Source organism: Pestalotiopsis fici, assembly GCF_000516985.1.
Source record: "Pestalotiopsis fici W106-1 unplaced genomic scaffold PFICI_Scf_5, whole genome shotgun sequence".
Lineage (NCBI taxonomy): Eukaryota > Fungi > Ascomycota > Sordariomycetes > Amphisphaeriales > Sporocadaceae > Pestalotiopsis > Pestalotiopsis fici.
The window spans coordinates 3821982-3834188 of NW_006917095.1; the positions used below are offsets into that span (position 1 = coordinate 3821982).

The following is a 12207-nucleotide window of genomic DNA, read 5'->3' on the forward strand; positions in this document are numbered from 1 at the left end:
AAGCTGAACAATACTGAGCTTGTAATCCTCCAGCCACCCAGCCCACCACCACCCAACTCAGGTTCGGCGCGCAAGGCACCGATCTACGTAGCTTGAATTCCTGGTTGCAGAACGAACACGAAAACAGCGACGCAACATTTTCAAATACTTCTGAAGCTCGCTCACGCACACGTTTGCTCTTCCGACGACTCTTGCAGTTTATGCGATCCTGCCAGAAGCTGCGCCACAAACCAAACTTGAGCAATTCGCTGCCTCTCCTCCGACGAACCTACCGTCAGGATGCATAAAATGTGACTCTTGCATTCTCGAGCCTGATCACATCCTTCACCAACGCACTCAATCCGCGACGATGCAGCCGAACCGCATCCAGCGCGCCCCCGGCTCCTTCTCGCCTTTGCCCGGCAGTGTATCCACATCGGCGGCAGCGGCGGCGGCGGCAGCCTCTGGCAGCGGCGGGCGAGATGATGGCTCCAGTTGCGCCCCTCATCCTCCACTGCGACCGCTGCCCCAGCCGTACCAGCACCCGTCGGTGTCGTCCTCATCGCAACAGTCGGCCCGACCTCAGATACGGAGGATTGAGTCTTCAAGTAGCGAGGAGCACATATCACTGGCCAAGGTCAGGAGTCCTCAGTCTCCTGTTGAGAGAAGCGGCGGCGGAGGCGGAGGAGGCGTGACGAGTCCTAGTTACGCCAGCTTTACACAACACGCAAATAGCAGCTCGAGCAGTCTACATAACTTCTCACGCCCTGTGCGATCGAATCCGAATACCGAGACGAACAGCGTGCGGACGGCATCACCGCTAACGCTACCATCAAGAGGCTTGCACACGAGGAAACATTCACAGACCCAAGGTCTGTTCGATTCAACCCTTCCGAGCAAAAGCAGCCTCAGCCTGTCAACATCGAATATAGATACTGTAGGTGGTAGTACGCGTTCTCCATCTGGAGCGCTGCCCGCCAGCCACATAGCAGCGCAGGCCGCAGTGCAGCAACATCAGCATCAACAGCACAGCCGCAACCGGTCACAGACGGTGCCCTTTCCTGGAAGCGAAGGCACCGAGACGCTCAGACGGCCTGCAGCGCGGCCGATACAAGGGGGAGGCTCCGAAACGGCTGTAGGTGCTAGAGGACCACTCAGTCCGCCAATGCTGAGTCTCACGGAAGCAAGCGTCCCTCGGGATGGGGGTACACTTCTGGGTCCCACGAGAAGCAACGAACAAACCTATCACAATGGACTGCTGGGCTCGTCGGCCGCTACAGCCGCGGCGAACGTAGTGTTTCCGAGAGCGTCACCACAGTCTTCGCCGAGCTTGTCAACAACAGAGCAGACCCAACAAGGGGCATCTCCGTACCTACCACCACTTACAATACCAGAGAAACCAGCCAAGGCCGAAAAATCCAAGGTCAAACTCTTCTCACGGCCCAAGAAGATTGACGTCAAAGGCGACTCAAAAGAAAAACCACTTCCTAGCCCTGGTAAGATTGGATCCGCCCTTGCTTCCTTGCAAAGAGGCAATTTTAGCACAGCTTCGCTCGTTGAGAGTCAATCGATATACAATCTAAATAATTCGTCTTCAGCCACAATTCGACCCCTTGACACCTCCGCCGACGGACCTGCAGCCAAGGAAAAGGAGAAGAAGCACCACTTCCTTTCGAGGCAGAAGCACAAAATCTCAGGAAAGGACGACTACCACTTACCCTTATCTTCCGCCGCAAGCAACAGTAGGCCGGTCGATCCAAATGCGCCAAATAGTCTGTACAACTTCAACCTCCCTCCCCAAAGCCCTGCGCCCACAACCACCAGCTTCAGCAAGTCCGTCTCTGGACTTGATCTGCGGCATGGCGGACGTGCCCTACGTGACAAGCGAAAAGAGGATAAACTCGGCATGGCCCACGACAACGAATCCGTCTTTACGCTCAACAACACTACTAGTAATCCAGAATGGCCCGGCCCGAGCTCCCTGGGCTCAAGTCTGTCGCAGACGCAAAGTAACCATGCGTTGGCCATGTATGACCCAGTCGATGGTACTAAATACGGATTGCATAACATGACGCTTGACGATGCGTGGCCTTATCTGAAGGCAAAGCTCCTGGTCGTGTTTGAGGGAGAGGATCTCAGGCTACCAATTGAAGATTTCAATCGAGTTGTCACTATGCATATTCAGTGGTGTATACAGCGGCGCTCAGCTCACATCATCATGGAGGACCTGAGGGAATTGCTGTCCACTGGCTTCGCGAGTCTTGACCACACACTTCGCAGGAGCGGGACCGAAGACACAAACAGACTGATTCCAGCACTGGTTGATGTTTGGTTGGCGACATTCACCACAATTCTTCCATACATGCAGGCTGTCTTCCTGCCACTTGATCTTGAATTCTCTGGTAACGGAACCTTGTTGACCCCGGAGCAGGCTCGAGATTTCTGGGGCGGCGTTGTTGGTGGGCCTGGATCAACGGCGAAAGAATTGGGGACTGTTCTAGATGTCCGAAGACTTGTTCTCCTGGCCTTCAGAGACGGATTGATTTTACCACGATACGACAAGCTAAGGACGATATTCTCACGATTGAGTCTTGAACACCTCCCTGGTAGTCTGGCGAGTCTGGCACTATCCAGCCCACCTCCACCAGGAGAAGCAATAATGTCAAGCTCACCCAGAGATCACATAAACATACTAGACTCAGCTCGACCAAGTACCGCTATGAGCTTGGATCCATCTGTTGCATCATACAATAGCTCCAGCAGCACATTGTTGAATGAAGGCAGTAATCCGTCCAGGAGCCGTGCGATATCCAACGTATCTTTTGGCTCTGGAGGCAGTGGAGGAGACGGTAGTCAAGGCTTCCTGCGATCTCTTGGAGGCCGAGCGCGAGCAGATAGCGATCGTGACAGGAATCGTGACCAAGAAGCGGAGAGTGGATCTAAACAGGTTACAGATATGGTGGGCCGCATGCTTCAGTGCATGTCCGTCCTGGCTTCGGTGGGAGGTAACACCCCATCACCGGATTCAAACAGACAGGAAGATCCCGGGTCGAAGCAAGTTGCCGAGCTCGGAAGGCTTCTGAAGCTCAACTGGCTTGGGCGCGGGCGAACTGGCAGAAACAGAAGGGGCATGGTAGGGGGCCGAATTAAGAGGGACGTGTCTGCACAGCGAAGCATTGGCGGGCATAGCCGGGCCAACAGCGCATTGAGCGGAGGAATGAATGGGTTAGGCATAGGTCTAGGGGGTTCGAGGGACGGCCTTGTGATACCTGTTTAGAAGTGGTACCGATGGGTTGCCTTGTGTTCGTGGTTGAATACGCCATAAAATGGAGTATGTGGTCTCCACACATTTGGAAAGAGGATGTGGCGTTACACAGGTATGTCTCTGGTTGGGTAGACGTTTTTATTTTGGTTGCAAACGCGGACTACATAGGCGGCACGGACATGACGAAGAAACCCGTAGATGGAGCAGCAAAGCCATTTCAAGATACCAATACTTAGATTGAATTGATATTCGGATTTTCAGTTGATTCTAAGTGCTAACACGCGTGTTCGGTGCAGTGAGCATGAGAAAACCTCGTATGTCAAGAAGCGGTTTCCTTTGGCGATCTCGTCTGTGCCAGTGTGCAGAGAGCATAGAGGCTGCCGAGGCACATCATGAATATGCATCACAAAGGCACCTCGAGCAGATGTGCCACACGGACATAATACAAGAGGCAACCAGAAGATACCACAGCATGAGAGAGATGTTATCATTGTTATTGACTATTCTGACTGTTGCGTACAATATTCGAGGCAAATTCTTGCCCACTTCGCTGAGGGAAGGCTTCTCGTGGCTTTGACACAAGACTCTGTTTGGGTGTTGCATTATGCGCATTGGATATTGAAAAACCTAGGACTGAAACAATCTGTTAGCAATTGCCCAACTCTCAATAATCAGGACAAATGTGGTAGATATGTATGTTCTTCATACATCCAAGGAAGATTGCTGCCCTCATCTACTTGTCTAAAAAGGCTCGATGGCGACAAGCTCGAGTGGAAACTGCGAATTAGGAATGTTTTGAATCACTAGAAACGGGTGTCGTTTGTTGCTCATGTGCGATGTAAGAAAATGTGCAACTAACCTTTGCATGTTAATAGCACCAGCGACCGGGCTGCGTAGGTTAGTTCATGAGGGCAAGGAAGAAAATTCTTCGCCAGTCGCGTTGTTGGACACGCGGTGAGGAGCTGTGCGACGTAACACAAAATCTGCAGAGATGATCGAATTAGCCCAAAGCCCGTGTGAAACTGTGGCACGAGCGCTCAGTGCAATAAATCTTCTCCCAAGCCAAGGCGCACTTCTAGTGTCGGAAACACTAATGAGCGCAATGGCGATCAGACAATTTTACTGGCAAGTAACAGCCTCCGAGGAGACCGAAGAGTCATGATTTCCTCATGGTCGATTCGGTTGGGAAAAGAAGACAATGTTGTTTGGTTGTCATCCGTTGAATGGGGAAGATGAATGGATTCTCTGATATGCGCGCTCGATGGGAATGAGGAATATGGAAGCTTACCACATGAAATAGCAAGAGAGGGGCCAGCTCTTATTCGAGCTGGCCAAGATGCGCACGCGTCTGCCTGCAGATCGCTGAGAGTTGTGTGTGTTGATATTGGGAAGAGAAAAGTTTCAAAGGTTTGCGGCTCTGGTGGGATATTTGAATACTTTTTTCTGGGCCCCGTTCAGCGAGGCAGAAAAAATTAAAGTGGAGAGCGCTCACTCAGGTTGACAGGCCACAGCTGAAGGCGGGCGGGGCCTTTTTGCCGGCAGTATGATTTTCCGCTCAGTTCGTCTGGTAGATGGGTTGGTGTCGACCTCACAGGGAATGTCTGAAGGTTGACATTGCTCAAGCTTCCAGTGAGATAGGTAGTGCCAGCGCTTTCCGGTGGTTGAATGTAGCTCGTACTTGCATACAGACTACATACTTATTACTTCAGGCAGATACAGGTAGGCAGCACTGGAGGTATGGCCTACAAGGTGCTGGGCATATCCAAAATTAGAAACCCCCGCCACTGCATGGTGATATTCACGGAGTGGGCACATGCACATAAGAGTTGTTGGACGAAGCAGTTACTGTTTCATGGACACTATTAACACCTGGCATGAGTTGTTTGTGCCAGCACCGTTATCAGTGGCCGTTGGAATAAGAACTATGGATGTGCGCAAAGAATACCCATTGCCTAGGCCGCTCTTTCTTTTATCTGTCCATTTGCTGAAGAGCTCCGACTTTGGTATCATCGCATAAGCGACTACTCCGACCCTTCTTACTTGATTGACGGCATGCTTGCTATTGCATTTAGACAGGTACAAATTCTGAGCATGTCAAAGCGAACCACCCAGCTTTTGTCTCTGGACCAGAGGCGACTTAAGAGTCTTCTCTTGCATATTGAGGGATAGGATAGTTCTCGTCACAGAATCTCTGGGCTATTGACAATGAACATAATGATTTCCCATTTACCTCCATCACTATAGAGCTACTTATGCATTTATTACCCTGCTAAGTACTCCATATTCTCGTTTATGTAAGCCGTTGAGCTCACCGAGCCAGAATCACACGCCCTCGGGCAAGGCATCAAGAAACTAGGTTTCAACAAACGAACTGCTGACAGAATTTTTTTTTATTTTTTTTTTTTGGCTCTATCTCCCGTAGTATAAATACTTACAACTGCGCATAACGTTAGCTACTCGGTGACCACTCTGTTAATTCATTTCTGATCACATCTGCAGATTATTACTCGACTTGATTGTGTGTTCCTCGTTCCACATCAGACGTTTGCAAGCGTCAGCAGGATAACGCATTGGCTTAAGCGACATATTGCACCAAGCCATACAGGATAGACTGGCCGGCCTCCTTCCTGTTCCAGCATCGCAATCGAGACGATTTTCAATTGTGTAAGTCTCCCTCTGTGTAGAAAGAGTGTCGTGGCGAGATAACTGAATAGTCTTCAGATTGCCACTCATAATCACGGCACAGAATTCTGCTTATTTATCCTATTTCACTGACTCCGGGCACTCATATTCTGCTCGCCTGCCCACATGCATTAAAATCGTTGAAGGAAGTAGTGCCTATATCCGTTTGGTACCTGTCTAGCACCAAATAGACGTGAAGGATCGACGCCCCGACTTGCACCTAATAAATCGACCAAAGACACCACGGGGAAATAGTCCCTTAGTGGCCGCCCTGCCTACACACCTTTGAAGCAGTGTCTGTTCTCTTTGCGGCCTGCATCATTGCTCATGCTTGCACAACAGGAGACCGTTTTTGTGTAGACTACATACCCATTTAGACGAGGACTGGAACGCGAGCTGCCAACCATTGAACAGCAGCACCAACATTTCTCACATAACACGTACGGTGCGTAGGTTTTCCGCACAGGAGGCAAGACCAAAACGTATCATCCCCACCCAGGGAACTCAACCTCAAACCTGTTGGTCGCATCGGTGGATAACAAGCTTTCTACGTGCTTACCTACATTATTGGCATTGAGAGTAAGTCTCTAGAAGAGCATATATTCACCAGACAGACACGCAGAGAATTACGAATTAGTCCTGTTTGCGATTACGCCAACCTGCCCGCAGCCCGGTATTCGTTTATCCAGAACTAATATAGAGGCAGGATTCCGTCAGTCATCAAGCGGTTCCATCCAGACTGGACCTTGCCTGACCTTAATCCCAGGTCTCCCTCTCCCTCCTTTCCATCAGTGGATCAGCTCGTAGGGGGGCCCCGCGCTCTGATTCGTTCAAATCACGGGCGGAGCACGGAGAAACACATTCTTCCTTTGCCGGTCCTCCAATCAAATCTCGTCTTGAGTGGGTTTGACCCCATTCTGGGTCGTGCTCCCATTTTCTCCATGTCCTCGCATCTCTCGCCCTCTACCACGCACTGATCCTGGACTGGGCCTTTCCCTTTTTTTAGCCTGTTACCCGCCATTCGGATTCATAAACACGCCCACGTCTTTTTGCGCAGCGTCTGCCGCCCGCTCTCAGCATCCGCACGACACTTGGGAGAGGCAAAGCGCGAGATCAGCGAGTGTGTCATAATCCGACTCTTCGCTATCGCTTTTCTACATTCTGCACGTGTTAGTTTTCCTGGCTGCACGTTTTCCCGGACCAGCACCGACTCTGCAGCCAACGACCCCGTCCAGTTCCCATTCAACGGGCACGACTCAGCCCAGCCGCGCGAAGCTGCGAACGAGGCACGACGAGGGCTGACTGACATCTCGGACTAGATTTGCGCGTCGCATTAGCAATATCATTGCAACGCGACCACAACTCGTGCTGTTCCCTGCCCGGACGTGGTCCGTATCTTCGTCTTCCCCTGCCGGCACGTCAAGTCGCCTCGATATATATATGAACCAATTGGGAGCCACGTCCCGAGTCCCCCGATCCGCACTCCGCAGATAGCAATCGCCTATCGACTGGATCAAGAAGTTGCACGCGACCGTGTTCGCACTCGTAGACGTTCTCTGCCTTGTCGCCGGACCGACGTTGTCGCATGTCTATCTCACAGATCACCATCCGTCGCGACGATACCCGTGCATGAAATAGCGCAGTAGGGAGTTGGGCGTCGATATCCACTGAGGTGGATCGTCGACGAGCGGACCAGAGATGATGACAATGCCGGGTACATTCCATCCCGGGATGCCTCAAGGAGTTCATGCCGGTCATGCCATGGCCCCGGGGATGGCCCATAACCCTAGCCAGCCCGGAAGCCAGCAAGGGATGGCCCCTCAGATGGCTGGCCACATGGTATCTGCGCCCGGCGGTCAGCCGAATCCGGCGGCATTCATGGCTGGTATGCATCCAAACAATCCGCATGGGCAAGCCATGCAGCAAATGAACCCCCAGTTATTCCATCAGCAGCAGCAGGCACAACACCAGGCACAGTTGAGTAAGTTGCCGGAACATTGCACCGAGCACACTATGCGAGGCTAACTTTTGTGAATAGTGGCTGCACAGAACCCTGCTCTTGCTGCTCAAATGAGACAGCAGCAGATGATGAATCAACAACGACAACAGCAGATGTTGGCACAGCAGCAGGGAATATACGGCAGCATGGCCGGCAACGGCATGCCGGTAGGACAACACATGGGCCCGAATGTCCAGATGACTGCTCAGCAGTTTCAGCAAATAAGAAATAATATGAATGGCATGAGGCCCATGGGTGTTCCAACGCATATTCAACAGGCCCATCTTGCTCAGGGCCAGCACCCGCACAACATGCAGCAGCAAGCTGTAAGTCGTGTATACTCAAGCCAAGTGTATATCTTACTAATATAGTTAAAACAGATGATGCAGCACTTATTGCAACAGCAGCAGCAGCAGCAGCAACAACAAATGCAACACGCCGGCCAGCCTGGGCATCCTGGACAAATGAACCCCCAGCAGCAGATGATGAACCACAATGCTGCCCTTGCTCAACAGATGGCTACAATGCAACAGGCTCAACAGGCTCAGCAAGCCCAGCAAGCCCAGCAAGCTCAGCAGGCCCAGCAGGCTCAGCAGGCTCAACAGGCCCAGCAACAGCAAGCTCAGCAGGCTGCTCAAAATCAACAGGCCCAGCAGGCTCAACAGGCTCAACAGGCCCAGCAAGCTGCACAGAATCAACAACAGCAAGCTGCCCAGCAGCAACAGGCCCAGCAGCAGCAACAAGCAGCTCAGCAACAGCAACAAGCTGCCCAACAGCAGCAGCAACAGCAGCAAGCTTCACAGGCAAACCAGCCTACGCCTCAGGCTCCTGGTCAACAAACACAGCCACAACCAGCTGCGCAAGCCGGACCACAAGCGCAAAATACCACGCAGCCTCCACCCCAAGCTTCTACTCCAGCCAACAGCCAAACGAGTCAGCCGCCAACTCAGCAGCAGACGCCTGCTCAGGCAAATCAACCTACGCCTCAGGCTCAGGCGCAGCAAGGACAAGCGCCAAACCCACAACAACCGCAACCCCAGGGGCCCAACCTTCAGCTTCTGCAGGCTGCTCAAATGAAGAACTTTCAGATGCAGCAACAGCAGATGCAAAAGAATGAGGGGAATATCCGGGGCCAGTGTATATTGAAACTTGTATCCTTTGCCGAACATTTGAATGCTTTTACGGTATGTCGTACCATCCTTGGGGGAGAAAAATATGTGATGATGACTAACCAACATATGAAGGGGCCCGTGGACGATCATGACGAGTATTGGCCGAGTTTTGTTAGGCAATTCTTTTCACCCACTGGCACATTTCGATATGGTCTGATGGACATCAGCTCGCCAGAGGCAACTGAGAAGACGTATGAGATTGTTGCATCTGCACTTGGACGATACTTTCAATTGCACTTTCGAGGTGGTGTTACACGGATTCAACTGGCGTTTGGCTCTCGCATGATCGACAAGAGTCTTCCAGATGGATCTCATTATCTGGAGAATGCCGATTCGTGTATCACATACTCATTTGGTGACACCACGCGAGTGATCACGAATGGTCGGTTACAAGCCATTTTTGATACGAATCAGAAGCTGTCACTGTTTGAGTTCACTACGACTGCACAGGAAGAATACCTGTCCAGGTCCATGGTCCTTCATTCCGCTTTGCCCAACCACAACTGGGTCAAGGACTGGAACAAGCTCAACTTCGGGGATGCCAAACAATCTCCAGAAATGAGTAAGAAGGGCAAGGCCAAACAGTTCAAATCGCCGAACACGGCTCCTCCCGAGATCGATTTGCCTCACTCCTCCATCAACCAAAATTTTGGTGTCCCCTCGTCCGTGTTCCAGTATCTGGAAATGGTTGAGGTTATGAACCTGCTCAACCCCCTCATGTCATATTCGCTGCAGAATCCTCAATACTCGCCCAACCAGGCACTTCGCGAATACGTCAACCAACATGTTGCCAACGGAGTAGCACAAAATATGATGAATGGCCAGCCTGGGGGCGTCATGGGAAACCCGCGGACGCCCAGCTTTAGCCAATTCAACTTGGGAGCTTCACCAGCAGCGGCCCATCATCAGCTACCCGGATCGCCTCACATGGGTGGTAGCCCGGCTCTCAGCCACATGCAGGCTCCCGGCATGGCTCTGCAACAGAGTCAACAGGGCACAAGTTCCAGTGGTCCCAGTGCCAACACAAGCCCGGCAAGCAACAAGCGTCGACGACCGTCGGGCGTGAAGAATGAAGATGACAGCGGTGCTGCCACGCCAGCAAGCATGGGCGGAGCACCTCAAGTCAACGGTATGGGCAAGGCCAAACCGCCGACGCCGCGGATACCACAGAAGCGTGTCAAGGCCAGCTCTTAGTTCGGACCTGGGCCCACTTCCATCATGAGGACAAATTCTCTTGATTTGTAGCGCGGGGGTTTTCGGCTTTCTTTTGGCATGTATGCTTTTTGACATGTATATGCGTCGGAGTAATATTGGGTATTTTTACTGGAATCAGGTCCGCCCCATTGTACGATATCATTCACTACGGGCAAACAGGCGTTTGGCGCGATCATTTCCTGGCTAGTCTTCTGTCTCGTACCATTACTGCCTCGCATTTGATGGTTGGCCGTTGTGGTGAATGGGGTTGAAAAGGGAAATGCGGGACGAGATCAGCATAGCCTGCTTTCTGGGTTATCGAAACGGGTGGGTTGGTCTATAGCCGTGCATACCCATTTGCTTAATTCAGAAAATATGATTTTCGCTCAGCAGGTGTGATCTTTTCATCGTTCTTGGTGACTGGCGGGCGTATTCTCGCGTTGATCATTGCACTGTCGAATATTGAAGGAGGTACCTCGTACTCATAAGAAGCGTGGCCATGGACTTTTCGGTCCAGCCACCAGATGCCAATATTGCATAGTTCAAGTACTCGATCACTTTCGACCGACTTGGTGTCTTTGGAATGACATGAATGCCTAGATATCTAGTTGGAGATGGTTTGCATTCTTGATGAGTCAGTATCCATCTGTTTTCTGCCTTGTGTTCTTCGTGATCTGTCTCGGACATACAATTGAGCACAGCAACTATTCCAGCTGGACCGGATGAGGCGGCAGTGAGCAATGAGGCACACGGCGTGCGATACTCGCACGAAGGGCAGTAGGATCTGCACAGGGGTTGTCTCGCGGTATGCTCGTATATGTTTCTCGCAAAAGTCGCTGAACGAAGGTTTGTACAAGGTGAGAAAGCTCTCGTTGTATCACGGAAGAGGGAAGTTTTGAGAAGAGGGGGAGGCTGGGAGGAAGGCTGTCTGGAGGTGATAGGCCAGAGATGTCCTTGCAAGTTTCCATGCTGACATGGGGAAGGGGGAAAAAAACAAAATTATCATCCTGTCTCCCGGGTCAAGAAAAGATGGGATTCAAACATGGTTACTCCTGGTGCATGCTAGTTTGGCAAACCGGAGTGGTGGTTCATGGGGTTGCACAATGTGGATTCAGACCAGGGGCGGGAAAGAGAAAAATATGGGTTTGAGCTGACGATGTGAGAGTCGTGTTCACGATGAGAGGAACCACTTGGTCAATGTACATAGCGGAAGGTAACGGAATACCGTACACTAGCAAACATGTGGAAATAGAGAGAGAGTGAAAATGGCATTTCCGTACGAGATTTACACACGCCAATCGTTATAGTATTGTAATAGAGCCACTTCTCGTGCGAAATGTCTTGAAGACAGCGCGGGCGATTGGGTCAAGTTCATGAATGGCAACTTGTGGGGAACATCAATCACGATTGCAAGAAGAATGGTTTTGCATTTTAGAGTGACCTTGTTTTTGTTTTTGTTATTTTGATATATTTTACTGTTTTGTTTTGTACCTAGGTTTCCGAGTCTTTAGAGACTAGATTGAGTCGCGCATGATTTGTGGATGTCTCCATGGTAATCATTGCCAGATGCTTCTTTGCATGTCCGGTCAGGGTTCATGAAAGCAAGCATCAAGTAGCTGCACCCCCTACATTGGAAGCGCCACGAGCTCAAGTCCTGGTGATGAGATTCAGGTGAATGAAGCCTGAGAAATGGATACCGGTGAGCGCCCGCTCAAAGTTTTCCCCATTCCAATTCCCATAACGCCAATATTCCGTGAGGAGTCGAATATGGATTCCCATTTCTAATAATAATGCAATTGTTGATGAAGAAGAAAACTTGATCTTTTTTTGTTTTTGGGGTCCACGAGTGTTGTATGTAGAAGTTGTGCATGCCCCCCTTTTTTCCATTTCCTCTTAGATTGTTGTACAGTGCGTGT

General features: G+C 51.1%; 2 protein-coding genes across 2 annotated transcripts; both read left to right on the plus strand.

The window, feature by feature from the left end:
• Positions 1–349: 349 nt before the first annotated feature.
• On the plus strand, positions 350–3256 carry PFICI_08438 (uncharacterized protein; the record flags this gene model as incomplete). Its single annotated transcript, XM_007837019.1, has 1 exon — positions 350–3256. One exon carries the CDS (start codon positions 350–352, stop codon positions 3254–3256), a length of 2907 nt encoding a protein of 968 aa, XP_007835210.1.
• Positions 3257–7633: 4377 nt separating this feature from the next.
• On the plus strand, positions 7634–10291 carry PFICI_08439 (uncharacterized protein; the record flags this gene model as incomplete). The annotated part of the gene is made up of 4 exons (XM_007837020.1): positions 7634–7907; positions 7965–8251; positions 8306–9109; positions 9170–10291. The coding sequence occupies 4 exons, from the start codon at positions 7634–7636 to the stop codon at positions 10289–10291; spliced, it is 2487 nt and encodes an 828-aa protein (XP_007835211.1).
• Positions 10292–12207: the final 1916 nt, after the last annotated feature.